Source organism: Clytia hemisphaerica, unplaced genomic scaffold (assembly GCF_902728285.1).
Source record: "Clytia hemisphaerica strain Z4C2 unplaced genomic scaffold, Clytia hemisphaerica genome assembly, whole genome shotgun sequence".
NCBI classification, from domain to species: Eukaryota; Metazoa; Cnidaria; class Hydrozoa; order Leptothecata; family Clytiidae; genus Clytia; species Clytia hemisphaerica.
Window position 1 is genome coordinate 1,959,836 of NW_027104114.1, and position 27,732 is coordinate 1,987,567.

General features: G+C 35.4%; 2 protein-coding genes across 3 annotated transcripts; both read right to left on the bottom strand.

The window, feature by feature from the left end:
• Positions 1-2,611: 2,611 nt before the first annotated feature.
• Positions 2,612-17,810, bottom strand: LOC136813454 (receptor-binding cancer antigen expressed on SiSo cells-like). Of its 2 annotated transcripts, none has more exons than XM_067069976.1 (5): positions 17,755-17,810; positions 4,395-4,567; positions 3,799-3,939; positions 3,538-3,669; positions 2,612-3,245 (listed from the first exon to the last, which is right to left on the bottom strand). In XM_067069976.1, the coding sequence occupies exons 2-5, from the start codon at positions 4,548-4,550 to the stop codon at positions 3,027-3,029; spliced, it is 648 nt and encodes a 215-aa protein (XP_066926077.1). In that variant the 5' UTR covers positions 4,551-4,567; positions 17,755-17,810; the 3' UTR covers positions 2,612-3,026. The 2 variants fall into 2 exon arrangements, with proteins under 2 accessions (XP_066926077.1, XP_066926076.1); XM_067069975.1 differs by lacking the exon at positions 17,755-17,810 and adding an exon at positions 16,074-16,192.
• LOC136813343 (outer dynein arm-docking complex subunit 2-like) lies at positions 17,401-27,488 on the bottom strand. Its single transcript, XM_067069855.1, has 18 exons — positions 27,321-27,488; positions 26,622-26,685; positions 26,255-26,320; positions 25,760-25,903; positions 25,480-25,552; positions 22,779-22,957; positions 22,105-22,265; positions 21,707-21,932; positions 21,419-21,535; positions 20,692-20,861; positions 20,513-20,582; positions 20,150-20,337; positions 19,526-19,655; positions 18,976-19,053; positions 18,569-18,679; positions 18,316-18,359; positions 17,755-17,926; positions 17,401-17,517 (listed from the first exon to the last, which is right to left on the bottom strand). The coding sequence occupies exons 1-18, from the start codon at positions 27,440-27,442 to the stop codon at positions 17,401-17,403; spliced, it is 2,232 nt and encodes a 743-aa protein (XP_066925956.1). The 5' UTR covers positions 27,443-27,488.
• Positions 27,489-27,732: the final 244 nt, after the last annotated feature.

A 27,732-nucleotide genomic window follows, 5' to 3' on the forward strand; every position in this document is an offset into this window, starting at 1 on the left:
GGTACTGTACCCACAATCCCTTATTTCCTAAAGCCATAATAATCTGTACTAACAGGGCCTATAGTAACTCCATAGAATACGGATAAGAATGTGCTAAGATAGTTTACCTTAATTACGCCCCCTTTAATGGCTCAGAAATGTCCTAGAAGTACCGTGAAATAATTGTGGACGGCTAAGTATAATTGAGGATCTTCTATCACAAGCAAAGAAAAACTAGATTTCTGACAACGGATTGAAACTAGTGCTTTTCTTTATACCTGAAACTATATAGGTCTTGCAACTAATGTGGGGAATCAAAAGGTGAAAATTTTCCATTTTATAACGCTCGTTCGCATATGAATTATTGTCGGTGTGCTCTGAAATCCCATCCATGATGAATGTTTACGGATCTCAAAAAGTAGCATCTTTCCCGTGGAGAAAAAAAACTGACAAAAAGCCATTCATTGTGTTTTGTTATAAATTGGCCCTAAAAATCGAATTAAATTTTTTTTTTTTCCATTTACACGGAATTTCAGCACGATCAATTTGACCGAATTAAAAAGGTATGCTAATTTGCAGCACAGTTTAGCATGTTAATGACACAAGAAGCTTTAGGTAAAAATTTATCATACTGAAAATCTATGCCAATGGGCTTTTAGACCGTTTTCTTTTTGCATCAAAGGGGTTTGAAAATATTTTGGAGGAACAGTAGTAGCATGGGAAAAGGTCACGTAAAATTGCTTACTTATTATGGATAGAGGTGCTCTATTTTTATTAAAGTTGATCTTCCAAGATTAAAAGTTTCCTAATTTACTTTTTTTCCTTTAAACCTAAAACGAATTTCGTTGTATGGGGGGGGGGGTAATACTCTTACGGTGTGACGGGATTGGCCTAGACTATGCTATCGTCCGTATAATATATTATTATGATATAACATAGTTTGTATATTATAAAACGTAATATGTTTCGCGGCGGATAGAGTCTGTGTTTACGACAACAGCTACCCCTGAAAAAGATTCCTGTCTTCACGTTTGTTCCTCTTAGATAAAACTCGTCTTAGACTATAGCATAGTCTAGGATTGGCCCTATGTTAGTACGGTACTACGGGATTTGACGAAAAAAGAGACGGGACAACGGTATTTTAAAATCAGACGGTGACAATATTTAGCCTTATTTTTTGTCATTATGCCGGTATTTGAACCTCTACTAACCGGCGTGACGGTGTTTTTGTTTTTTTTTCAATTTTGGATTCAGCAAAAATTTTGATGGGAAAACGGTATTTCGAACCCCTACAACCCCCCCCCCCCTGTAAGCCACCTCAAAATGAAAATTAGCGCAGATATTTTGGTAGCTAAACCACGGAGTAGAATCTTTGTTAAATATACCACTATTTTAGCCTTTTCGGAGTTATCATTTTAATACATTTTGTGAAATCATGTCTCTTTCGGTTCTGGATGTTTTTGAGCACTCTCTGAGAATCAATTCTTTTTAAATTTAGCATAACCTTTGATAGGGGGGGGGTTCAGGGGGTACCCGATTCCGCAATTCCGCCAATTTTTTCTCCAATTTCCGTCAAACCGTCTTAAATTGAACCAAAATTCCGTCACCGAAAATTCCTTTGAAATTCAATATTTTTGTCGAAAATTCCGCAAATTTGGAATATCTTTTACCAATTCCGAAATTCCGCAATTTTTTTTGCTAAATTCCGTTTTTCCGCACTAAAATTGTCTAATTTTCCGTCTCCGTCAGAGAACCCAATTTCCGTAATTCCGTCTAAATTTTCGCCAAATTCCGCCACTCCGTCCGAAATAAGGGCCGATTCCGCTCCTCCGCCAAACGTGAACCCCCCTTGATATAGTGAACTAAATTGATAAATAACCCATAGAAATTTAAGTTTACCCTATTTACTATAAGTATTATGATTCTTGAAAATTCATACAACTTGAAAATTTTTGATTCAAAAGGGTAACTTATTTCTGTCACACTAAATCTTTAGGGACATACTTTAATGTTTTGATCGAAATTCCCAAATTTCTTGACCTGATTCTGATGCAATGGAAATTAACAAATTAAATGAAAATTTAAAGGGTAAAAAACCTCTCGATCTCGAATTTCAAAACGATCTACAATCTACGTCAAAAGATATTTCGAATTTTGGTTATTTCCTCGTATTTAAAAATTTCAAGTTCGGGCGAAACATTGTTAAATGTAATCAAACATTTCAGTTTGGGAGGATTACACCTGAAATTCGATGACGTCACAGGCTGTCATGCGATAAATTTTTTCTCAAAAAAAAAATTCCAACTTTTTTTGGAAAATCATATGAAGGTTGATGATAGAACAAAAATTGTCTTATAATCAATATGCTTATAAAAAAACAGCAAAACTTACTCAAGAGTTAAAACTCCAACCTAAGATAAAGCACTTACAAATCGTTTGTGGTTATAAGATTTCGTGGGGATTTTTTCTCGATGGCGTTGATTGTAAGACGATTCTAGAACAAGTCCATTATCTTATTGACCTTTTTTTAGAATCGAGGAGGTAAAGTTTTGGTCGAGAAAAAAATAAGTTACTAAAATAAGGTCCCCCGAAATTTCAAATTCGTCGCCTTAATCGACCAAAATGAAACAGATTTCAGGGCCTGCAATGTCTTTACATTGTCAGACAAATTTGAATGTTTCTATTCCAAATAAATGTAAGAAAAAATTTGTCAAAAAAATAATAAGCCATGTAATGTATAATATATGTACAATAAATATGTGAAAAGAGGTTAACATCCATCCATAACATAACGCCAAAAATAGACTGTTTGCTAGAAAAGTTAGTGTGATAAGGGATTCGCAATTTTGATTCAGAATGCTGAGGATGAATCGCAATTAATTTGGCAGAACCAAAACCTTGAAATTTCACTTCTTTAAAAACATTAGATCCGAATGGAATTGATATTTTTAAAATGCATCTTCATAAAAACTCTAAAGGTTTTCAAATCTCCTATCACGGGGAGAAAACCTCAATTGAATTAGCCGTTCCAAAAATCGCATAAAATATTACGTAACCTTGACTCCAAAACTTGTTTCATTTTTACCACGATTAAGTCTATGTTGATCACGTTCTAATTTCTTTCTACGCTGTTCTTCAGCTCGCTTTTGACGTTCTAATTGTTTATTTTGTTTGAGCATATTTTCAGTTTCTTGATTGATGTCCAGATCATCTAATTGCTCATCCCAACCCCCTTCATCTCCGTCGTCCATCGTACCAAGCTCCGCCTGCAAACGAAATGACAGAAAACTTATCACACATTGGTAGGTAAAGTCCTAAAACATTCGTTTCAAATTGGCCGGCAAATAAGCTCTTTTTACTCTCTCTCTCACTCTCTTTGTCTTCAAAAGCTTACCTTATTATACTTATATAGCAACTTAAGTAATTAACGCGAATTGGATACACCTCTCGTTATTAATACCAAGCGTTGAACAAAATTTGAGCCAAGGTAAAAACCTTTCGCGTTAATAAGTTAACTTTTTTTTTGAAAGATAACAATAAAATTTCTTAAGAATGTACCTCAACTTGATATTTAGGTGTATATCTTGATTTTCGACTATCCGAGAATTTCGATTGAAACGCAAAAGGTGACGAAGGAGATTTCTGTTTTGTTGGTGTAGTGGGTTTACGAATCGTTTGCTTCACATGAACCTATTTCAAAAGAATAAAATGATTAAAATTTTCAATTTAGGAGTATTCTTTTTTTAGCTTTTTGATCCAAAGAGAAATTCTAAATTTGTACACATTTGACTAAAGAAGATACATTAACATTAACATTACCACTTTCGCTTTGGCTATGGTGGGTTCCATATCTTTGAATAATTCGACGGCTGATATTTCTGACTCTTCTTGATTTTCTTCATTTTTTGAGGCATCTTCTCCCCAATTATTCCAATCCACCAAATCGATATCTGTAGTTTTCTACAATGAAAACATTTTCATATATTATTTTTCTATCAAATGGCATGTAAAAGTAAGTTTGTATGAATTTTAATTTCTCTAGGTATTTCAGCTGCTCTGAAAAACTGCAAAAAATTACATCTGCTCTCAAAACCCCATCAGAAATTCTTTTTTGACGGTTTTTAAAAATTAACCTGCTGTGTTGGGTTGATTCGAAATTTCCATCAGGAAAATAGTAAGAAAAGGAATCCCTCATAAAGAAGGGTGTTGTGTGAAGACTTCCTTTTATAGTCAGAATTGTGTACTATTAGTATTCTTGTACTTTAAATTTCATTTTCCATTTTAGTATGATGTTTGGGGGATAGGTAATCAAAAGACTCTTTCCATGGTAGAAAGCCAAGAAAACCTTTAGGGATCAGCATTCTTTAAGATTAGGGCATGCTAAGAAAGAAGGAATTCATCACTATTATACTCACTCCTGAGCCTTGGATCTGAATGGTGGATAGAGGTGTTGTTGCCGAATATGAAGCCTCGTCGCGTGATTTTTTCTTCTTTTTTATGAAACATAATAACTTTGAAAATATTGCACAAAAAAATTTGCAGATTTTGAAATTCATGAACATTGTCCTCATATTGACGGTTTGTGAGCCTAAAATGATGAGATAAAAAAAGATTTTAGCAAAGGCATTCATTTTTTATAAAATAAAAAATATTCATATTAATCTTTAACCATTAATTGACTAAAGCAGACTGTGCTCTTTATTTTTCTGCTCACAGCTGCCGTTCAGCAAGTACATCAGAGCTTTTGATGTTAAAAATGTTGATCTCAAGAAATTTCTACACCCAACATGCTGGAAGAGGGAGACAACATTTTTTAAATACTTATGAACGTTACACTCACAAAAACATTACGGATTTCAATATTATAATACCTCTTCTTGAAATGCATAAAATAAATTGCAAACCTTGTTCTCAAAGACTTGTCGCTACAATATTTCAACCTCATCAAACATAATTAATGTTTGCAAACATTTGCGGGTTAGTATCAAAAGTTTTAAATAAGGTTTACTTTCCCACATTAAGATCCCACTGCCACTTTTCTATACAGAAAAAGACCGGGACTATGAGCAGTTGAAAAACAAGCCCCAAAAAGTCAAAGGCTGTTTCGTAAGTAAACACAAGATTTTTTCTGCCTTTAGAAGAAAAACCCTTTCCGATTTCATGCTGGCTATCCCAGGAAAAATAGCAGAACAATCTGGAAAAAAGTCAGAAGAATCTTATGCAAAACGATGGTAAACGCACCTTTTATTTTTGCGCCTTTAATTTTTGCACAGCTTTTAAAATAGAACATTTGCGCATCCTTTAATTTTCACGCATCTTGCAATTTCTGGGATAATTTCTGAGTGTTTTTGACGATTTTTCAGTGTGTATTAAGCTAGATTTTTCATCCCAGAGGCATATTTACCATGAATCGGGGTCCCATTTTATTAAAAGAGTCCTAAGATGAGATTTCTACACGTTCAGAACCATTACTAGTTTGCGCCCTTTAATTTTCATGCGACTAAGTGCAAAAATAAAAAGGCAGCAAAAATTAATGGAAGGTATTCAATTCCTGAGATAGTGCTTTGATAGTCATTTGGGAGAGCGCAACGGTCTAAGAATAACAAATAACTCCAGCCAGAACAAACGGGATAAATTATCTTGTATCTACAATTGACGCCAATATATTTGGCACAAAAGGGGAATTCCCTTCAAAACTTCAAAACTGCAAGTGATTTTTAAGTGCTTTGAAGTATGGTTTGAAAGTAGAGCTATAATTTTGAGTTTTAACATTAGACTTAAGACCTTAGGATCTCAGGATCTAAAAGCTCAAAAATATTCCAATAAGGCTGAGACTTTGTACCATATGCTGCAGCACGCACTTTAGCTAAAATCCAGCAAAAGCAGGACAAAAATCAGTTTTTTGAAGTTTGCAAAAAAACCCCAATTAAAAGATCTTTCAAATTCATTACTGTCAACAGTCAAGAACAAGTGCAATCTCGGCAATCTCTCCTACTTAGGAGAGTATCTTAAATTGGGTACAAAAGAGTATCTAAAATAGCAATCAACATCCTAGTTTGGATACTAAAAACCAAAAAACTGTATTTTTCACCAACCAGAGACATCTGGGCCATCTTATCACTTCCAAAATGTAAATAATAAGCTACACTTGTTTGCGTAGGGTAAAAACAGGAAATCAAATAATCGATTTTAGCAGAATAAAAATGACCCTACTACAAGATTTGACTGTATCTTTTTATTCAGTTTTATTCCATGAAGCAATTACTTTCAAATAAATATATTGACAATGAATGGGTAAGCTTTCTAGAAATCCAAACATGAATAGCATAATTTTTACCAAAAAATAGCACTTTAGATCAGAAACAGTCGAAAACCGGCTTTTTCTAAATTTCTTTGATCTGAAATTTTAAATTGCTCATATCAAGGCTGAGTGGGATGGAGGTAACAGAACTAAATTTTCTAAGTAAAATCTAAAATATCACCCGAAAAAAGTGCCTTTTTTGCCCATATCTTTTAAATAAATAGTCCCAGCCTTAGGCCGTCTTCAGTACCATCTTCAGTAAACCTTATACCTTTTGTCCTTCAGAAAACTCAAAAACATTGGCCTTAATTGCTTGCTTTCAGTTCCTGTAGCTATTAGTATGACCCCCTGTATACTTCTCTTATTTCAATTATATTTTGCGCGAGTTTTTCAATAGAGATGTCACGTGACTCAAATCCTGTTTCTTCATGTATATAACTAAAATCCTGTGTCTTATTATTGGACTAGAGAAAGCAAAATTGGCTGATCTGATTGGGTTGAAAAAAATACCGTGTGAACTGGAACCATAATAATTCTCATTCTAGAACAAGATAGCGGCCAGAAAACAGGTCTTTTTGCTTTGGGCGAAAGGTTGTAAATTCTGGTTTATTTTGAGGTTTTCTCTTATCTTCTCTCATTTACTTTAATTATTAAGCTTCTTCAATCTTTGGGGAAGGTGAGTTATTTATTTTTTGTTGGATAAAAGTGTTTAAAAAAGTATTCTTTGTGCTCAAGGTTTGTTTTTCTTCGCAAATTTTTGTCTTCAATCTTTAAAATATGATTATTAACGAGTATTTCACTATTGGTTATGATTTTTTCACAGAACATGGTAAAACTAAGAGTTTGAACTTTTTTACAGAAGTTGAAAAAGTCTGTTAGTTCTGGATATAGCTATATTGAAAAGTTTAGACATCAGTAGTTTGCATTTCTAAACCAAACGGGCGTGGCAAGTGAGACTCTGTGCTGAATTTCATTGAGTTTGGCTGGCGGCATGTAAAACTTTAGCCCAAAACCACTCAAAATGTGCTGATTAGCATACCACACCATACGAAACACTTTTTTCCGCACGAAAAATACCCAGGCCCATTTCGAAATTTGGGCCGTAGCGGGCTGTTCAGTGAAAAAATAAAATTTTAGCTTGTGGCAGTTGAAGCGTTTTTTCTTACAAAGCTTTTTTGTCCACAGGCCAGTCTGGAAATTGCAACTTGTTCGCCAGATATCTCCGGCGTAGATTTCAGATTTGAGATCTGCTTCCTTCAACTTTTCCCAGTTAAGTTGGCGCAGCTCCGGCGTAACATTTCCCTCCTTTCCAGACTGGTCCACAGGTAGCCATTTTTTATTTTTTCCGAAAAATCCGGTTTTTTCGTGTGCTTCCGTGCAAAGTTGGATCTTTCAGATTCTACTTGTTCATTACTATAATTTTTTTACACAGTACGGGAAATAGGTCAAGGCCAGATAACTACCAAAAAAAATTCTCCAGAGGTTTGTTATGGACCTTTTTTTAAAGAGGCAACCCTGTTGAATAATTAAGGAGTCCAGCATAAAAACAATGATACAGCCATGCATCATAATTACTGTATCATGCATATTTGTAATAATTATGCATGGCTATATCATTGTTTTTCTGCTGGACTACGTAATTATTCAACAGGGTGGCCTCTTTAAAAAAAGGTCTATTGTATGACTTTTCTGGGTTCAAAGACGTCTGGTTGCCAACTAGACTGGTTGCCAACTAGACTGGTCGCCAATTGGGCAGGGGACTCTATCATGTGAAAAGGTAGCAACTCCAAAAGATATTTCAAATTTTTTTCAAATTTTTTCAAAACCTATCCTATCTTGTAGAGCTTTGAAAAAGAAAGAAAATGAGGGGTCATAGGCCTCCAGAGGATAAGTGGTTGTAAAGATATTCAAATTTTAGTGTCAAAAATTTGACTAAAAATGTCAAAAAAAAGGTTAGGAAAATAGCTTGGAAAAGTTCGAAAAATGTGTCAAAAAAGAAAAAAAAGAAATTTTCCAGTCATGCCTCTTCAATTTTGCATATCTCTTTTTCTAGTGTAGCTAGAGACCTGAATTCTTTGATGGTGTTAGAATATTATTATATAAAAATATTTGTAAAAAAGACCTTTTTTCAAAGAGGCCACCCTGTTGAATAATTATGTAGTCCAGCAGAAAAACAATGATAAAACCATGCACAATTATTACAATATGCATGATACAGTAATTATGCATGGCTCTATCATTGTTTTTATGGCTGGACTACATAATTATTCAACAGGTAGGGTGCGCACTCGTCGGGATTTTTTGCGTGGAACAAGTCGAATCAAAATTAGAACATTCCATCCATCATAACTTATCCTTAACAACTCCAAACTTGTTCATTCTTTTTTTTTGAAATACTCAGAATTTATCAGAGAAAACAAAGAAAAAAAACCCATCCCATTACCTACCTTCAATAAAAAGATATACCATTTATTAGACATCAAGGTGAAAAAATGGCGACTCGGAAATCGTGGCACCCCCGTCTACCTTGACCACCATTTTTCAAATGGCTATCGCTATTGAGCTGGATTAGTTATAGACTTGCGGTTTTTTTTATAAAACGCAGGAAAGATAGTACTTTAGTTTGTCACATGGTAGCCTTTTCGATAATCTACGGGCCGTCTTTAATATCGAGAAAAAAGAAGAAATTTCGATTTTTCGGCACTTTCCTGAAATTTTTATCAGGACTACCATATATCGTTGGAAAGCTAAGGGTTTCAGCTTTTCATTGGTAAAATTGTTTTTAGCTATCATTTCCAGCTCATTTAGCGATAGGCTAAAGTTTAACAGTCATCGGGCCGATTTTCAGACCGCGCCAGCAAAACTCCTCACGCCCCACCACACGGAAGACTAGATTTCATCCGCCATTTTTGGCGCGATTTTGGTGCTTCTGAAAATTATTTCTTGCTGGTGTGGTGTAAGGAGGCGATTCTTTGAAAAGGTGGTTTTTTTGTGGTTTTATAAAAATAGAATAACTTTGGAACTACTTACAGTAACCAATTTTAACAAATGACCCCTCATTTTTCTCACAAAGGTAAGGACTTTCAAATAAAATTAGTTTGGTTTTCAAAATTTGAGGGGAAAATTTTGGCCTGACCACCCTACAACAGGGTTTGTTACCATTTGTTACCATACATAACCAGACGGTGTCAATCAAACAACTTCGAACAAAAATTGCAATCGAACCAATCGAACGTAATCAAACACGATCAATCGATTCGATTGTCGAACGTAATCGAATCTCAATCGAACGGCTGATTCCTGGGTAATATTCAATTGTGTTCGATTGCGTTTGAGTAATGTTAGATTGGTTCGATTAATAGTTGACTATGTTCCATTGGTTCGATTACGAATATGTTCGATGAGTTTGATTGCGATTAAATTAAATTGGATCACTCTGTTAGAGCTTTTTAAGTATCGTACGAAAGCGAATAAAATCTAAATCAATCGAACGTACTCGAACATAATCGAATACAATCAAACGTAATCGAAGCAATCGAACGGCAAATCCTGGGTAATATTCGATTGCGATTCGATTGCGTTCAACAATTGCGTTCAACAATCGAATCGCAATTATTCGATTGTGTTCAATTGCGTTCAATTGATTCGGCGTTCGATTCGTTCGATTGACACCGTCTGGACATAAGAATAGCTGTTTTTGCTCCACATTTCTCCGGAACCGCTTATCCGTTTTAGGTCTGTGACCCCTCATTTTCTTGCATTTTTTTACCCTTTTTCAGATGAACCTATTTTCAAAGCAATTAGATGAGTTTGAGTTCGGGTGAGTTTTTTCAAACTTCTTGTTCGCTGCACGGCAAATTTTTTTATCCGGGGGTTCTAAAATCCAAAGCGCTAGCCACCCGAAACAGCTATCGACCTGGAATTTTTTGCATCGTTCCCTGCAATAGTTTAGCTTTTGAGACGTAAGACATTCGTTGGTTGGAGCAACGTATATTTTTCAGGAAGTCAAATTATGTATACTTAAAATGCGTTTTTTTTATTGAAAAAATAAATTTTTTTATCGAACGTGAATTTTTTAGAAAGAACAATGTTTTTTCTTTCCAAATGTGAAAAAAGTAAGAATCAAGCTGTTTCCGGTGGCAAGCGCTAAGGGAGAGATTATGGTGTAATTACCCCCGTTTCAGCTTCATCTACGGAAAATAAAACTCGCACCAAACCTCTCGCGCAGAATTTTTCATAAAACACTTTCGCTTTTGGTGCCGTAAATGAAGGTACAAAATGGCTGGCGATGCGTGCACGAAAATGCTTGAAAAATTGAACTTCAAAATGTAATATCTTTGGAACTTTAAAGAATTGTGGAATGAAATGACCCCTCATTTTTCTTCTGATGGTTATGGCTTTCCATTAAACTTGGTTTGAACGTAGTGGTCTAAAGAAACGACTATTCTTTTTTAGAATCAACCTTACAATCTAGTTTTTATATTTATAAAAACTAGATTGCTGACGTGTGAAAAGGAATGTCGGCGTGAATGATCCTTTTGTTTCGATAATAACATCAAAGCGGGAACTAATTTTCTTCTCGTTTCTTTCTTTCCTTTTTCTTTCTCATAGCTTCAAGCTTTCCCTCAGACTATCTCAAGTGTGGTTAGCTCAATTGGTTAGAGCATCTGTCTCATAAGCATGGGTTTCCGAGTTCGATCCCTCTGGGTGTCAAATTTTTCAATTCTTCAAATTTCTTATTTTAATTCTCTTTCTATTAAAATGAAGGTCAATCAAACAAGTAACTAGCATATATTACCTCCGCTCTCTGTGTAAGGTTTAGATAAGCTATGATAGCATCACTTAATAAGAATTTTTTTAAGTTTTTTTTTTCTTCAATCTTTTTTTTACCACAAGCGATTATTCAAGGCTGAGATATAGAAGAACGGGTATAGGCGTTTGCGCCTGCGTTTGGTGACTAACAGTTTCAGTTTCAGTTTCACTACTTTCACTTTCACTTTCACTTTCACTTTCACTTTCACTTTCACTTTCACTTTCAGCCAGCGAGTGAGCGAGCATGATAATTGATTTCCGGATCAAAATGTTTGACACCTGATCCAATCGTTTGCTTATCTTTCTTGCGTGGTTGTCATTTGAATTTCAGTATTCAGTGCTTATAAAATACGGTTGTTATAAGGGTATCAAACTCCTCACTAAGAGGGAACAGATCATAGATTCGAATTGAACGCGTAATTACTAATAGCAATTAACATTACATAACGCGTCGATATCTCTTCACTCCCATGAAATGTGATTCAAAATTAAAGTGATGAGCACGAAAACAAAATCAAGAATTGGAAAATTTGAAACCCAGAGGGATCGAACTTGGAAACCCATGCTTCTGGGACGAACGCTCTAACCATTTGAGCTAACCACGATTGGGAGAGTCTGAGGGAAAGCTTGAAGTTATGAGAAAGAAAAAGGAAAGAAAGAAACGAGAAGAAAATTAGTTCCCACTTTGATGTTATTATCGAAACAAAAGGATCATTCACGCCGACATTCCTTTTCACACGTCAGCAATCTAGTTTTTATAAATATAAAAACTAGATTGTAAGGTTGATTCTAAAAAAGAATAGTCGTTTCTTTAGACCACTACGTTTTCCGTAAAAAGAAAAACAAATCTTTAGCTTGTGTTCGCAAAATTTTAGGCTCTAAACGGCAGATTATTAAGGATGTTTTAACATAAATTAAAATTTTTGAGGAACCCGCCAGAGAAATTACTTGAAATTTTGGTCAGTGGTGAAAATCTTGATGAAGAAAAGGTTCGCATAGTTTTCCAAACGCGGAGCGAAGTAGTAACCTCAAAAATTCAGGTCAAAGTGTCTGTTCTCCTATCTAGGATACCTAAATCTCCAAATTAGGATACAACTCTCCTAGTAAGGAGAGATTGCCAAAGGTATCCTATTTTGCATTTGTTCTTGACTGGTCAACTGCTCTAACTTGGGACTATCTGACAAAACATGGGACGGCAATTTCGGCCATTTCACCAAACCTCCAAAGTCATCAGATTTGAGTTAATGAACGGCGTATTAAGAAATACACAATTTCTCTTTCACACCAAGTAGGCTTTTAAATCGAAATATGCAAAAAATCCTTTAAAACACAACTCTAGAAGATTTTAATTTTTTTTTCAAAACCAATCCTATCTTGTAGAGCTTTGAAAAAGAAAGAAAATGAGGGGTCATGGGTCTCCAGAGGATAAGTGGTTGTAAAGATATTCAAATTTTAGTGTCAAAGATTTGACTAAAAAAAGGTTAGGAAAATAGCTTGGAAAAGTTAGAAAAATGTGTCAAAAAAGAAAAAAAAATTATTTTGCAGTCATGCTTCTTTAATTTTGCATTTATTTTTTCCTAGTGTAGCTAGAGACCTGAAATTTGGAGGGAGAATTCTTTGATGGTGTTAGAACATTATTATATGAAAATATTTGTAAAATATTTAGTATGTTTATGAGAATAACGAATAATATAACTTTTTTTGAAAAAAGAAGACATTGCATTGTTTTATTTTTGTTTTTGAAGAAAATAGCTTGGAAAAGGTTGTATATAATGAGTCAAAAAAGTGGTAGGACCCATTTTCAAGGGGCCTCTGGAAATGGAGGAACAAAAAGTAAAGAAAAAGTAAAGAATTAGTTTTTCTGAAAGAAGAAACCCCAAATGAAAAGAAAATCCATTTTGGCAGAAATATAAACGTTTTTTTTGGGACATTCCCATACTAAAGAAGCAAAAAAGTGAAAAAATATATACATGAAAATGAAAGAACTAAAATTAGCAAATGTGATTTTTGAATTCCTCACCCTTTTTCTGATAAACATACAAAGTTTCAGCCTTCAGATACATTTTCCTCCATTTCCAGAAACATTTAACATAGTCGTCTAAGAAAAACAGCTATTATTTTTTAGAGTCTTCCTTACAATCTAGTTTTCATATTTATAGAAACTAGATTGCTGACGTGTGGAAAGGAATTCCGGCATGACTGATCTTTTTGTTTTGATAATGACACCAAAGCGGGAATTAATTTTCTTCAAATTTCTTTTTTTAATCCTCTTTTATAATGAAGGTCAATCAAACAAGTAGCTAGCATATTACCTCCGCTCTCTGTCTAAGGTTTAGATAAGCTATGATACTGAGCATCACTTAATAAGAACTTTTTTAATCAAAATTGCCAAGAGCGATTATTCAAGGCTGAGATATAGAAGAACGGGTATAGGCATTTGCGTCTGCGTTTGCTGACTGACAGTTTCAGTTTCACTTTCACTTTCACTTTCAGCCAGTGAGTGAGCGAGCGAGCGAGCAATTCTTCGTCAAATAACTTCTAAGGCAGAATAATAATTGATTTCCGGGTCAAAATGTTTGACACTTGATCCAATCGTTTGCTTATCTTTCTTGCGTGGTCGTTATTTGAATTACAGTAACCAATGCTTATAAAATACGATTGTTATAAGGGTATTAAACTCCTCACTAGGAGGGAACAGATCATAGATTCGAATTGAACGCATAATTACTAATAGCAATTAACATTATATAACGCGTCGATATCTCTTCACTCTTATGAAAATGTGATACAAAATTAAGGTGATGAGAAAATCACAAAAACAAAATCAAGAATTGAAAAATTGGACATCCATTTTAATCAAACTCGGGACCCCTCGCTTATGAGACAGACAATCTAACCGCTTGAGCTAACCACGCTTTGTAGCTAGTGAGGTAAAGCGTGAACTGATAAAAAACAAAAAGGAAAGAAAGATAACGAGAAGAAAATTAATTCCCGCTTTGATTTTCAGTTAGGGAAACCATCCAGGATCCTGCCATTCTATAAAGCAGCAAAAACTAAATGACACTTGTAAACTTAAGTTTCTTACCATTTTCCATCGAAAACAACCAAAAACATTGCTACTTCCCAAAGCCGGAGATCAAAACAAATTATCTTCCAAGATTATGGCGCCCTTTTTGATCTATTGTTAAGGCCATCTAAAATGGTGGAAAGAGTTGCGGAAAGACAAAGGCGCTCGCTGCGTCAAGGGTGGTAACGCCAAAACGCCCAATATGATCTTCCAACAGAAGGCGAGTTAGTTGCCGCGCGAGTTACATCATGCACTCCACCGCAGCGCATAACGAAGCGTGTTTAAATGAATATCATTAATTGTAAGAATATCTTATGTGCTTACTTTCAGTAAACTTTGAGTTCTTCATTGAAGATGAAGAAGGTAAGAAGATAAAAAATGCGCTGGATAATTTTCATTGTAACAGTTTGATCAATCATCGCTGAAAGTTTGAAAAAGTTTTTCCGACGCAAAAGAAATTGTCAGCCAATTAAAAGCACAGTGTGCTTATACTTACTATGTTTGCTACATCGTCTAGGCTAAAAAAAGTGCGAAAAGACACGAACGCCATTTTTTATTGAGTGACGTTATGATTTTTTTGATTGCGGCTGCGTACAGGAACTCGCCAAATGTTCCTAACTGATTTTATTATCTAAACAAAAGGATCAGTCATGCTGGCGACATTCTTTTCCACACGTCAGCAATCTAGTTTCTATAAATATGAAAACTACCGTAAGTTGGTCTAATGTCGACATCCGTCTTTTAATTTCGACATCCTTCTTTATAAATAAGAATAATAAGAGGGTCGAAATCACTGATAGACTAAAGATTTTTCCTCTCATCGCGCTAATCAAAGTCAATCAGCGATTCCGACCTTCCTCAGTTTCTATTGTTCCTATCTCTAAAGAAGGGTGTCGAAATTAGAAGACGGATGTCGACATTAGACCAACTTACGGTAGATTGTAATGAAGATTCTAAAATATAAGCTGTTTTCTTAGACGACTTCGTTATTTGTTCATTGATAGTTGCAACTTTTTTTCCCCCGTAAGCAAATATGAAAATGTTGCAAAAATGTTCGACACTTTACCAATTTTCCATCTAGCCCGAGTCCATAGTGTTATATATATACCGCTGGAAAGCTAAGATCAAGGGCTTTCTTTTAGTAAAAACCGGAACACTTTAGCATATACATAGAAAAAAGTTCGAAAGGTTCAAAGTTCACGGGAAAATGAAACATTTGGTTCAACGTCAACAAAAGTTGCTTGACTTCTGGAGTCGCTACAAATGTCTGGGACGAAGAAGACCATATAATATTAAGGGCAAAACGATGGAGCGTTTGACGTCACCAGCGCGGCAAGTTAAACACTTGTTATTTGTTGATCCCTTTAGGCGATAGGCGGTTAGGCGGTTAGGCGGCCGGGGTTCGTTCTCTAATTCTCCAATCAGCGTCCGGTCATTTTGAATGAAAACAAAAAAGTTAAAAAGGGCGCGCTATCACTAGCAGTGTGACATGTTATGACAGAGAAAGTATGATTGAAAAACTTGGTGGAGTTATCAAAACGAATTTGCTGTCAAAGAAATTTAACAGTAAGTGAAAATACAGGCCAGATATTCAACAGTCCTGCATGTTTCAACCAATCGTCCATCCTAAGTAGAGCAATTGACGATATAAACCTTTTTTTAATGAGGCCACCCTGTTGAATAGGTAATTATGTAGTCCAGCAAAAAAAACAATGATATAGCCAAGCATAATTATTATAATATGCATGAAACAGTAATTATGCATGGCTGTATCATTGTTTTTATGCTGGACTACATAATTATTCAACAGGATTGCCTCTTTAAAAAAAGGTCTATGTATTGAAGGTTAAGTGATGCTTTAAGCTAGTGCTCTATTAGGTGGAAGGAGTACCATTTTCAGAAAAAAATACACACCTAACTAGTGTTCCTTGATTTAGATTTTATAATCAGATTGACCGATGGATGTGGACTCGAAACAACAGCAAAAAACCCAACAAAACAAAACCAAGCAGCGAGCAGGATGAGCTTTCACCATTCACCTTCTGTATTTTGAGAGCCCCACATCCAGTTTTTACCTCAATAGCGGTGTGCTTACGAGTGCATTGTTTTTGTTCCATTTTTTACCAAATCACGAATTCATTTTAGACGGAGACGGCACGAAGTATCCGCTGTGTCAAAAGTCGCGTTTAATTAAGTGCGTCTAACTGGTCTAAATGTGCTTAAAACATTGAGTTTCAAGTCCGAAGGGCTAGAGGTCAATCTCTAACCTTTCTCAGGCAAGAAAAATTGAAGCCTTAAAATATGCGCCGTATTTTTGATGACGGATTGAATCTAGCAATTCCTTTGTTTTCGAGTGATATATTTTTCGAAATTAAGCGGTAAATTTTAGTTTCAATCTGTCATTTGTGTAAAAACCAGGCGGGTCGCTCAAGGCCGCGCAATTTGGTAGGATTTGTTGGCTTCAAATCCTACCAAAGAGATTGACTTCTAGCCCAACCTCGTACCCAGGGCGATAAGCTTTTTGACGTTATAGAGATAGGCGCTTAATCGTCTGGCCATCCCCGCCCTCACTTTTGCCGCCTGACCGCCAACGATTCGCCCTGGCTCGCGAGGTTGACTTCTAGCCCTTCGGGCTTATACTTCATTGGCTTAAAAGTGCGTCGAACACAATCTTGCTTTCTAGTGAGTCACGGTAGGTCCGGGTTTGGGTCCTGCGAGGATCGGTGTCTACTGAGAATAACTAATCACGCCATCGCACAAAAAAAACAAATATTCTTAGGGGTTAGCACGAGATATCTTTAGCCAATTTTTCAAGTAATGGACTTTATTTGTTGGGTCAGTGAAACAGGGCTTCTCGGATGAAGAATAAAAAAACCGCAATCTTATTTTCCAAATCAGTGAATAAATACGGCATAAATACTCAATAAAATTTATCACACTTCCACCTATGATATAAAGGAAAATGTAGACTTTTTAAACATATCCAGCTGAAACTCATACGATTGTCGCTATGGCAATGCAAGAATTTAGGTTATAAAATAAAATATTCATTGATAAAGTCTTATCCCAAATATTATTTTGAAATGAATTACGTAAAAAACGTTATAATTGGGAATTTAGTCCCTAGCCTTTTAGTAAACTCAACACCTCCCATTGCAATTTCCAGTTGTAAAGCTTTTAAGAAATCTGTTCTTTAGACATTCCATTTTTTGAACAAAACTTGAATAAATTCGTCCATCATCTAATCATCTTGATTTTTCATTGTCATGGAATGCACTGTTGAACGAATATTTCTCAAACAAGTAGCGCACGCTTCTTGCAGTTCGTGATCTCTCGAACGTATCAATTCTATAACACTCTAAGGGGTAAAAAAAACTCGTACAAGTATCATCTTCTGTGGGTTACGCGCAACAGAAAAGACACATTGAAAACCAAAAGACGACGAAAAGAACTGTTTAAATTTGAATTTGCATCAAATACGCTTTCCGTTTTGCGAACAAATAAAGAAATGAAAATTTGAGTAGAAAAGAAACTTTTTAAACGCTATGATAGCCTTTCCATTACAATTTACTGTTTTGAACAACACTGAACTTACATTGACGACTCCAGATTGGAACATCAGTTTACAGTTTTGGTTATCGTGCGACAGGTAGTACAACGTGTAAACAATCTCAATCTTCAGCATGTCCTCCTTCTCTTTGAGCCATTTAACCAATGTTGGGATGATCAAATGGAGCGCTCTCCGATACAAATGGTTTTTACTTATGCTTGAGTGAAAAGGAAAAAAAAGCAAAACCGTTCAAAATTCGCATTCACCAAAATGTTCGAGTCTCAAAATCATCAGTCATCGAAGGAGGAGAATGTTTTCAAATATTTTACGGTAACCTATATTATGCATTCAAAACTGAGATTACAGTGTATACACCCTTCATCAACTAAGCTATTGTGAGGGTTACCGCAATCTAAGTACATTCGATCAATCTAGGTACATTCGATCAATCTAGGTACGTTCGATCAATCTAGGTACATTCGATCAATCTAGGTACATTCGATTCTAAATTTTAGCACGTTGTATGGCTTAATTCTATATTTTGCCAGTCTAAGTTTGAATTGACATCACATCACAGACCTCAGAAAGAGTGCAACCTTATTATACCTTTTCCAGCATTTACTAAGTGCTTTCTTCAATTCGATGTTGTCCTAAAAGGTAAAAAACAATCAAATCCTAGTTGTGAAAATATTAATTACAATCTTCTAGAAACAGTCCAGTGGTTCGAGAAAGTGGTTCAATCTGTTGTTCAAATTGCAGCGCAAAGCTTAAAGCTTAAAACTTCTCTTTTTTGGGCCTTTTCAGGATTTTACTTTATTGATCAAAACAAAACTAGACTTCGCCATAATAAGAATCTTACAGTGCTAGATAGCTGTTTCAATGTTACCAAAAGCCCATAATCATCCATGATAGCAAGGGTTTGTTCATCTTCAGTAATCTCTGAGATCACAAAACACACTGATGACAGCATCTATGGAGTTCAAGGAACAATGGTATAAATGAAAAACATTTTGCAACTCAAAGAATGTTAAATTTCAGAACTGCTATATGGAAGTCCTGTAGAGATATAAAAAATTTTAACATTTTCAATTTTCAAGATTGTACTTAACGTGGCCTTTTAGATTGTAGGTATTTCTTTAAATTATCTTTGAATTTTGGGAGAGAAGACGGCACACGCGATAAAACGTAGCATTGTACTCTGCCTGCGTACTCCATTGTATGGAATCATAAACTCAAGGGAACACACGAATCTGATTGGTTAGTGACCTTGTTATTTTGTTTGTGCAAAAGCTTCAAAAGGATTTCTAAACCACCAACATATGACCGGATGACGTCAGCATCTTTCTAAAAAGATTACAGAAAATTCCTAAGTAAGTATTTAGTTGGTTTAGACAACTCCTTTCATTCCCAAAACTGTACGATGGTCACCAGGGTCTGAAATACTCGATTTTTCTAACATTCAAAGATCTTTTAACAAAAAACAGGGGAACAACATAATTAATAAGTATCAAAATATTCAAACTAAAACTACGTTCACGCAATACAGTTACATATCCCGAAAATATTATACTGTAAGTCATTTTGCATTGTGTTAGATATAGCATCAATCCTTCGGCGTTTTAAAATTAGAACGTGGTAAGTCCTGAAATTCAGTAATCGAGTAAGGTTTTGCATTAAATTCCAATCAAACAATACAGTCTCAGTTCTATATCATGCCGAAAAAAAAGTCATTCAATTGGTTAGAAATGACATCATTACTAGAAGTGAATCAATAATAATATCAGTTAATTTAAGAAAACAATACAGACCGTATCACGTGTTTGTAATGTACCTTTCTACCTTTAACTAGGTAATAGATGGCTCTTGCTGACGATGAGATGACGTCATTGTTTTCCGATTTCAAATTTGACCATGCATGACGTAATACATCTCCTTCAAGTAATGATCTAAAGTAGAAAATAGTCGAGCGTGCGTAAAGCACTGGGCTCAACTTTAGTAACTTCCAATTATTCATAGGCCTGATTGTAGCAAAATAAACCAAAAGATTAGTGCCTAAGCCCCGAAAATCAAGATTTTTGAAAAATGAAAAAAAAACCCTCAATATATTCACCCAAGGAACAAGTGTGCCAAATTTCATCCGAATCCGACCATTTTTAAAGTCTCCAGCCTGCCCAAATGTTTTAGCCTCGTTTTGGCGAAAAACTCATCCCCGGGGCAGAACAGTACCCGCCAATCCTCCCGAAAACGAGGGCTGCAGTCCAGGCCTCCCGCTGCAAAATCATTGACGCGTTCTTTCAAATTCCGTAATCCAAACCTTCCAGATGCGCAAGAAATACGCCACTGTCTCCATTGTTGTAAATATCGGCACGGGTAAAACATAGACCAAACTTTACCTCGGTATAAGCTAGGTTAATTTGAAATGAAAGTTACTTCAAGTTACCTTTTGAATTTTACAATTTTAGATGTGTTCGCTAACGCCTCATTGACTGCAACAAGAAGCTCTGACTTTATGCTTTGAAGATTCTCTTGGAATATTTGGAGCACGTCACTTTCTGGAATGGTTTTTACAGCTTTGTCACTACACTGTGCCATGTATTCCTTTATAATGCCAAAGCACCGAATCCTGATCTAAAGGAAGACAAAGTTAAAGTGATAGGAGGAGAAAGTGAATTCTCATGATTGTCTGGCCGAAATTGCAATACTCGTTTATTTTTACTGGTACTATTCCGGCTACAATGAACCGATTTTGTTATTCTTCAAGTGATGATGCGTTTTTCTTTAGGAATCGGGATGAGCAAACTACCTCTTCTTTATTGTTCGGAGTTTCTTTGATCATCCGAATGACTTGCTTCACCCATCCTTTTTCTGAAAAACTAAATAAACAGGAAATGATTTGCCTAACATTGAACACTTTCGGATAGATAGATTGAGTGGAATTTAATAGATCATATTGCATTTACAAAGTGTACTTGATATACTTACTGTGTGCAGTTTGCTGAATGGTTTTCAATGGCTATCTTCAATGTAGACAAAGAAGCAATAACCAAATTATCATTATTTCCTTTGTATGCTTTGTTTGCAACTTGCATCAGAATGTCCATGCCCGATAAATGAATCAGTTTTTCTTTGGATTCTGGGCAGAAAGTTAAACACTAAAAGTCAAGGAAAGAAAACATTGCCATAAATTAACGACAAAAAGAATATGTTATAAGAGCTTCTGGTATCAGTGAACTTCCACATTACTTAATCCATGCGGCATGCACAAAAACCTTTGTCCGAAATTATTATTAGAAATTAATCTCCAAGCAGATTCTCATTACTCCGAATATGGCACGTATTTACTCATGGCTCCGCCATGATAGAACCTCAGGGTTGACTGACCAATTTGATACTTTGTAGTATATTTGTAGTACTTGTAGTCAGTCCAATCAAAAGGAAACACGGCTTTGAATGTTTATGTGAAGAGGCAAGTCAGACCATCACATTTATTACAGCATGATGTCTGCAGAATGGATGATCTGTTATCACATCCATATCACGTTCATTAACGGCATCAACGTTTTCACACCATCACGCCACGAAAAACTATCTATCACGCCAACCGCTGGCAACCTCTCTAATGTCAATCACGTCCATATAACGTTTAAGGAAGTTGAAGCAGAGTTTTGAGAAAATTCAAAGCGTTGAAAACATAAGAATGAAAATATACCTTTTGAAGAGCTTGGGAAGCATTGATTTTCGATTCGATAACATGTTCTTCTTCGCGTAAAATTCGAATGCAATGAAAAACTATCCCACCATCGATGCGTTCTTTACAAAAGATTTCCTGTGACATTTTTAGATATCAGTTTAGAATGAAGCCATGGATAAAACTCTAAGGACGCAACGAGTGAAGCGGTTAGAATGTGTTAAACTTTGATTTGGTAATTAATCACTTTCTTTATAAAGAAAGTTCATAAATGATAAAAAAAATTCGATTTAAATACAAATCACTTACATTGATACAGCACTGGTTGATCAAACCAATCACAGCTTCGTCAATCTCCATAATCTGCATCGCCAACAAATCTGTCAACACCAGTGTTTCAAACATCATGATAAATTTGAATGCATTCTTTTCGTAAATACATAAATTACCAAACACTTTCAACGCCATACAAAACAAGCTGAGAAGTTTCTGATTTTCATCTTTCAGCTCAAGTTGGTCGAGGTGGGTTGATTTCCTTGAAATGGATAAATGTGTCATTTTTACTGGAAAGATACATTGAACTCTCATCCATTAAAAAAAAACAGGTTCGAAAAAAAGTTCAAAAGAACATAATTTTGTTAGATTGGGTTAGCCTTGAATCCTTTCGCAAAACCCAAGGTTTGAATAATGGAGTATACCCTATTTACCAGATTGGCTTTCTGCAGGAAGTTTTGATGGTTGATGTTGAACGTATTCTTTTTGAAGACATGGTAGAGGAAGAAATTCTTCGCTGGTAATCTTTACCGTGTGGTAATTCACACCATTCGTAAGGTAGAAGATCCATCAAATCCATTTGCAAAAAGCAAGCCTATACGTAAAACAAGATAAAGTTAGGATTTTGATTCCCTAAGATTTTGTGTTTCAGATTTTAATTTCAATTGGATGAAATGCACCATAATTCAGCTGGCGATTTGCAGCGTACAGTAGACTTTTGGAAAAGTAAAACTTTATGTGATTCTAAAGTTATTCTCCTTATTGAAAGCCCCGGGGGGGGGGGGTACTAGGGCAAGATGGGTTACGGGGATGCTCCGCTGGTCAGGGTACCTTTTTTAACCTCCACGAGTCCCAGGTAGGGTCACAAAAACACCAAAATAGAAAAATCAGTCCCTCGTAGGGTGCCTATTTTTGGAAAATTTGGGGAAAAAGTAGAAAATTTGAGAACATTTTGGAATTTCAGTCCCATTCAGGGTCACTTCTTTCGCAAATTTCGAGTCCCACGTAGGGTCCATTTTTCGAACCTCAGCGGAGCACCCCCGTCGGTCGACAAGGGAAGTACCCCCCCCCCCCCCGGGTTGAAAGCTTAATATCCAAGTTTACTCACTAGAATCTCAAATCCATCGGATTGATAAACTAACTTTTGGACATCTTTTGATACCACAACATTTGCAAGAATAATCAAACACAACTCGTTTTCCATTGTTACTGTTGAAGCGAATTTCTTGGTATGGTTGAAGGACGAAAATTCTTTCAAAATCTCAAAAAACTTTTCAATAAAAATACCTGAAAAGTGATACGAAAAATATTCACGTAATAATAAAATATCTGAGGTTCTCCTTAGATGATCAACCAAACCACCCTAACGGGTCCCCTCGTCACAATGGCGAAAGTTGCCGAGATTGGTTCTTCACACATAAAATTAACAAAAATATCCGAAATCGCGCATCACGCCAAAAATGTTAAAGACGCTTTAAAGAAAATTAGAATCACACCATTTTACAAGAACAAATCACGTGACCACGCAAACTACTGCATGTAAGAAGTACCTCAAAATTCACGATGAAAAAATAATGTCTGCATATTATGCGATAAGTACTAGTTATCGCATGACTTCGAGTGCAATACGAGAAATATTTTACGAGTACCGAGATTTTTCCGTAATATTTTTCCGAGCCTTTAGGCGAGGAAAAATATCGGTAAAATCTCGGAACGAGTAAAATATTTGAGTATTGCACGAGAAATCATGTGATAACTAATTTATTGTCGACCCAAAAAAATGTTTTCTCAAGAATCATTGTCGAAAGGCTTGTTTATAGAAAAACCTATACACTTTTTTGTCCAAAACAGTCACGTTCCTAAGGGTTTTCTCAGAGGGAGGCAAGTTTCGAATGTTTTTGTTTTGATTTTTCAAATTTTCGAATGTTTTGATTTGATAACAAAAGAACCTTCACTCAAACAAAGAGAAAAAAAAGTCTTTTTTTTCAAACAAAATCTTTTTTTTTTGAATGACGATTCAAAATGTTGCAAAACAAAAGGATGAGACAAAAGAAAAGTAGACATAATTTATGCTCATTGTTTCAATATCTTGTAAACATACTATTTGTCAAAAATAAATTCCAATACGTGTCAAAACATTTAGTTCCAAAACAGACTTCGACGAGTCAAGACGTGGAAAAGTAAACCAAAATGTTAATTTTCTTGAGAAGAATCTGAGTCTGAATAAATAATGTATCTGCGTTTTTTTGGTCGTGGTGGTGAACAAGGAGCTTTGGATGGTGTCTGTGCCTGTGATTGATTATAAAAATTGACTGTGCAGTTACTAAAATTAAAAGCTGAGGTGCGTGGACACAAAACTTGTTGATGCTGATCAAAAAAACTGAAAGTAGGATTTTGGACACTGTGGTTATTTGCAGGTACGACCCAATTTTGATGTGGATTTGATCGCGAGGAACAGGGAACGTTATCGATGGCATGAGAAATTCTTCCTTGTTCAACCTCGTCCCCACTATCATAAGGATCCAGCCCTGCTTCACTCTTATGTCCAGTGACTGTGATAATTTCCGAACGTGGAATGGAGTTTGCTTTCATTCGTTTGATTCCAGTCTTCCTCACCGTATGATTTGATAGTTTCTTTGTTGTTGTTGTAGAAAGAGTAGAACTCTCTACCATACGCTTCATAATCGTATCAATCGTGTTTTGGCCCATTTTTTGGTCTTTGAACCAGACATTCGTGGTTGTTTTATGGTTGATGGACAGATACAATGGACCTGAGTGTCGAAGTGAAAGAGGACGTTTCGAAAGATACGTTTTGTAAATCATCAAAGGACAACGAGACGAACCGTTAGCAAACATTTTTGGCTGAGCTACACGATGAACTTCACGAAGACCATTTTGCCTGGTTTTGGAGAAACTTTCCGAAAAGGTGAGGAACTCATTTCCATCTTCGTCCAATTTCCAAGTAAAATCTTCAACTTTCATAATGTGGTGTTCTTGACGACCTCTGAGCCCAAAATGCATTGAAAACTGCCACCAAATTGTATTGATCAACGAAGAAGGGCTTTCAGTTCCAAGCTGACCACATTCCCAAAGAATTTCTTCCTCTGCTTTTGTTAAACTGGCAGCCTTGTTTGGTCTTTTCCCCATTCCTTGTTCCCTAAGGAGTCGAGCTTTTCCTTCAAGAACAGCCCTGGAACTAGAGAATTCAATGTCATTCATTATAGAATACTGATAGCGTTTCTCCCTCAGATAGCGATCGATTCCAGATTGTAAGCTTGCAAGTGAACCAGGCTCGTAATCCTTTCCATTCTGCTTCTTGATTTCAGCGAAGAACCGTTGCAACAACGAGTCGAGATCGACAGGATTTAAAAGTTCAATGTCCTTTGTTTGGTTCCGTTCGTTAGCCCAAGCATCGTATGTTCTCTTCGACAAACTGGTTGCTTTAGTCGTATTTTGATTTTTCGATTTGTCAATAAATTGCTGGATATTATCATTGTTGCAGCTATCAAAACGATTCATTTTGTTTGTTTTTTCTCAAAAGATCTCCGAACAGCCAAAAAAAATTTTCTCGCTTTGTTTTTGTTTTGATCTTATTTTCGAACGTTTTTGTTTTGGTTTTAGTTGCCCGCGTACCCAGTCCCCCAAAAGTCGACGCGGTCATATTTTCACAGTGTGCAAATATCAAATATCGCAATTATTTCGATGCTCTTAGCCAATCAAAATGCTTATATTTTTTTGGGTCGACAATAATAAATGAATGAAGTAGTATGCATTTATGATTTTGAATGGAGAAAGTCTTTCATTTCTACCTTTTAGTTGAATGAGTTCATCTACAACCAGCTTATTGTACGTGAGCCGAGATAACAATTTTAGTGACGTCACCTGGAAACAACAAATATGTGACATTTTAAACCCACTTTTGCCAGGTATTGGTTGAACCTGAATGTCCTCTTATATCAAAGTTTTAAAGGACGAATTATAAGAAAAAGAGTTGGCTGTGTAGGTACAAATCACGAATAAAGAATTTTAGGTAAGAGCCAACAGTGTCAACAGCGTGAATTTGAAAGTCAGGTAAGCCAAAAAACTAACCACAGATCGATGGTGATTTACAAAAAGAAGGTTGGCCAACAATTTGACACCAGAAAGTTTCAAGAAACACAAAACCTCATTCTCTGTTACCAATAAGTCTTCGATCACCAATAAACTCAATACTGTGCTCGTTTGATTCGCTCTCTACAAAAAATGGGTAACGATTAAAAAATATTGCTTCTAAATTTGTATCAGGTGAAAAGAATCAGTGTCTTGTTAGCGATAAGCAGTGTGTCAGAAAAAAGCGGCAGAACAGATTTTATTTGAGGTGAAATCATCAAAACTCATCATCTTAGTTTAGAATTATAGGAATAAGATGCCATTCTTCAAGCAAATATACGACAAGAAAAATCAGATATTCAAAAATATCTAGTCGAGATCGATTTATATTTGAAGAAGCGAAGCTAAAAATATTGCACATCAACTTTTGCTGAGAGGTGATGGTTAATATCAACAGATATCAAGATCAACCATTAGTCGTATTGAAAATGTTACCTTAGCCAATGGAATCAATTTAATCAATTTCTTTGTTTCATCTGATTCTTGAAAAGAAATATTTTTCTAAAATGAAAAAAAAATATTCAAAATGAAATAAATGGAAATAAATATTCCGGTCTGCCAACTTTAATGTGTAAATGCCAACGTCATCTATACAAGGAAAAACCGTACTGTAATAGGGGAATAACCAACCTTGTCCCCGTGTATCCCAGGCTTTATTTACGTTACTGATTGACGCCCTCAGTATCAAAAGCGCTATCAAAAAGCTGATAATACACAGGGAACGAGGTTGGGGAATAACAAGAAATGATTTTTCAATAAATAAAAGTTTAATTCGTCGTTTATGAAAGTACTTCCAAAATACCTTTAGTTGGCTGTCTGAATGTTGATCATCTAAATTTTCTTGGGAAGCAATTCTATCTTGATCACTATTAAAAATTAAGAACAAAATCTTATATAAAATGTCATTTAGGGCAAAAATGAACGGTCACGAATTGTTACAATTATGTTATATTTCATGAAGCAAACTTTCCTCGAGGAAATAAACTGTTCTGGTGACGTTGAGGAACTTTTTAGGAAATACCGGGTGCGCCAAAAAAAAGTTCCTCTCTTTCAAGTGAATTTTCTCGAGATCTAATAATTTTCAAAGGTTTTCGCGAACTTTCTGAAAGTAACGTTTTTATACAATTGAGCATAACTTTTGATCTAATGAAACAAATTTAATAAATTACCCATCAAAATTTAAGTTTATCTTTCTTCTTTCAAATGAGAATTGGTTGGTCCTTAAAAAAACTTATTAGACCTTGTGAAAATACACTTAGAAGAGAGAAACCTTTTTGTGGTGCACCCTGTACCCGGTAGCTTTTTTTTTAATTTGCGAAAAAGATTTGAATTGGACTGAAATCTCAATTTTCTCCAAATCTATACAAAGAAGATACTTAAGAGTGCTCGAATGTTTTATAATTTTTCGAATGTAAATAGAGGACTGGTAGAGTTGAAAAAGGTGTACTCTTTATGCCATAGTAACTTCCCGGGGATAAATTTCGTGTTGTATTAAACTTACGTTATAGACGAAGAGAGATTCGACTGGACGGTTAATGATGTATTTCTTCTCTTGAAAAATGTTCTTTTACTGTGTCTGCTGGTTGTGTGCGGTGTTGTTCTCCCTATAAAACGCTGTTCCATTGCAATAAAAAGATTGTCACCAATACGGTAGAAATAAGTTATCGAAAAGCATTGAAACGACTCCAGTGAGATTTCTTCAAGAAAAAGATTCGCAACTGAAAACTGTGTTTCAAACATGTAAAGATTTCGAAGTCAGTCGGCACAAATAAAATATCTAAAAAACGATTACTATGTGATTAAAGAGTCTAAATAGTTTTCAATTTTAATATAAAAATCACGATTTCATTTTTGGTACGTTTTGAGTCAAAAACTACAAAATTTTTCACAGTAATTTTCATTTGGTTTACACT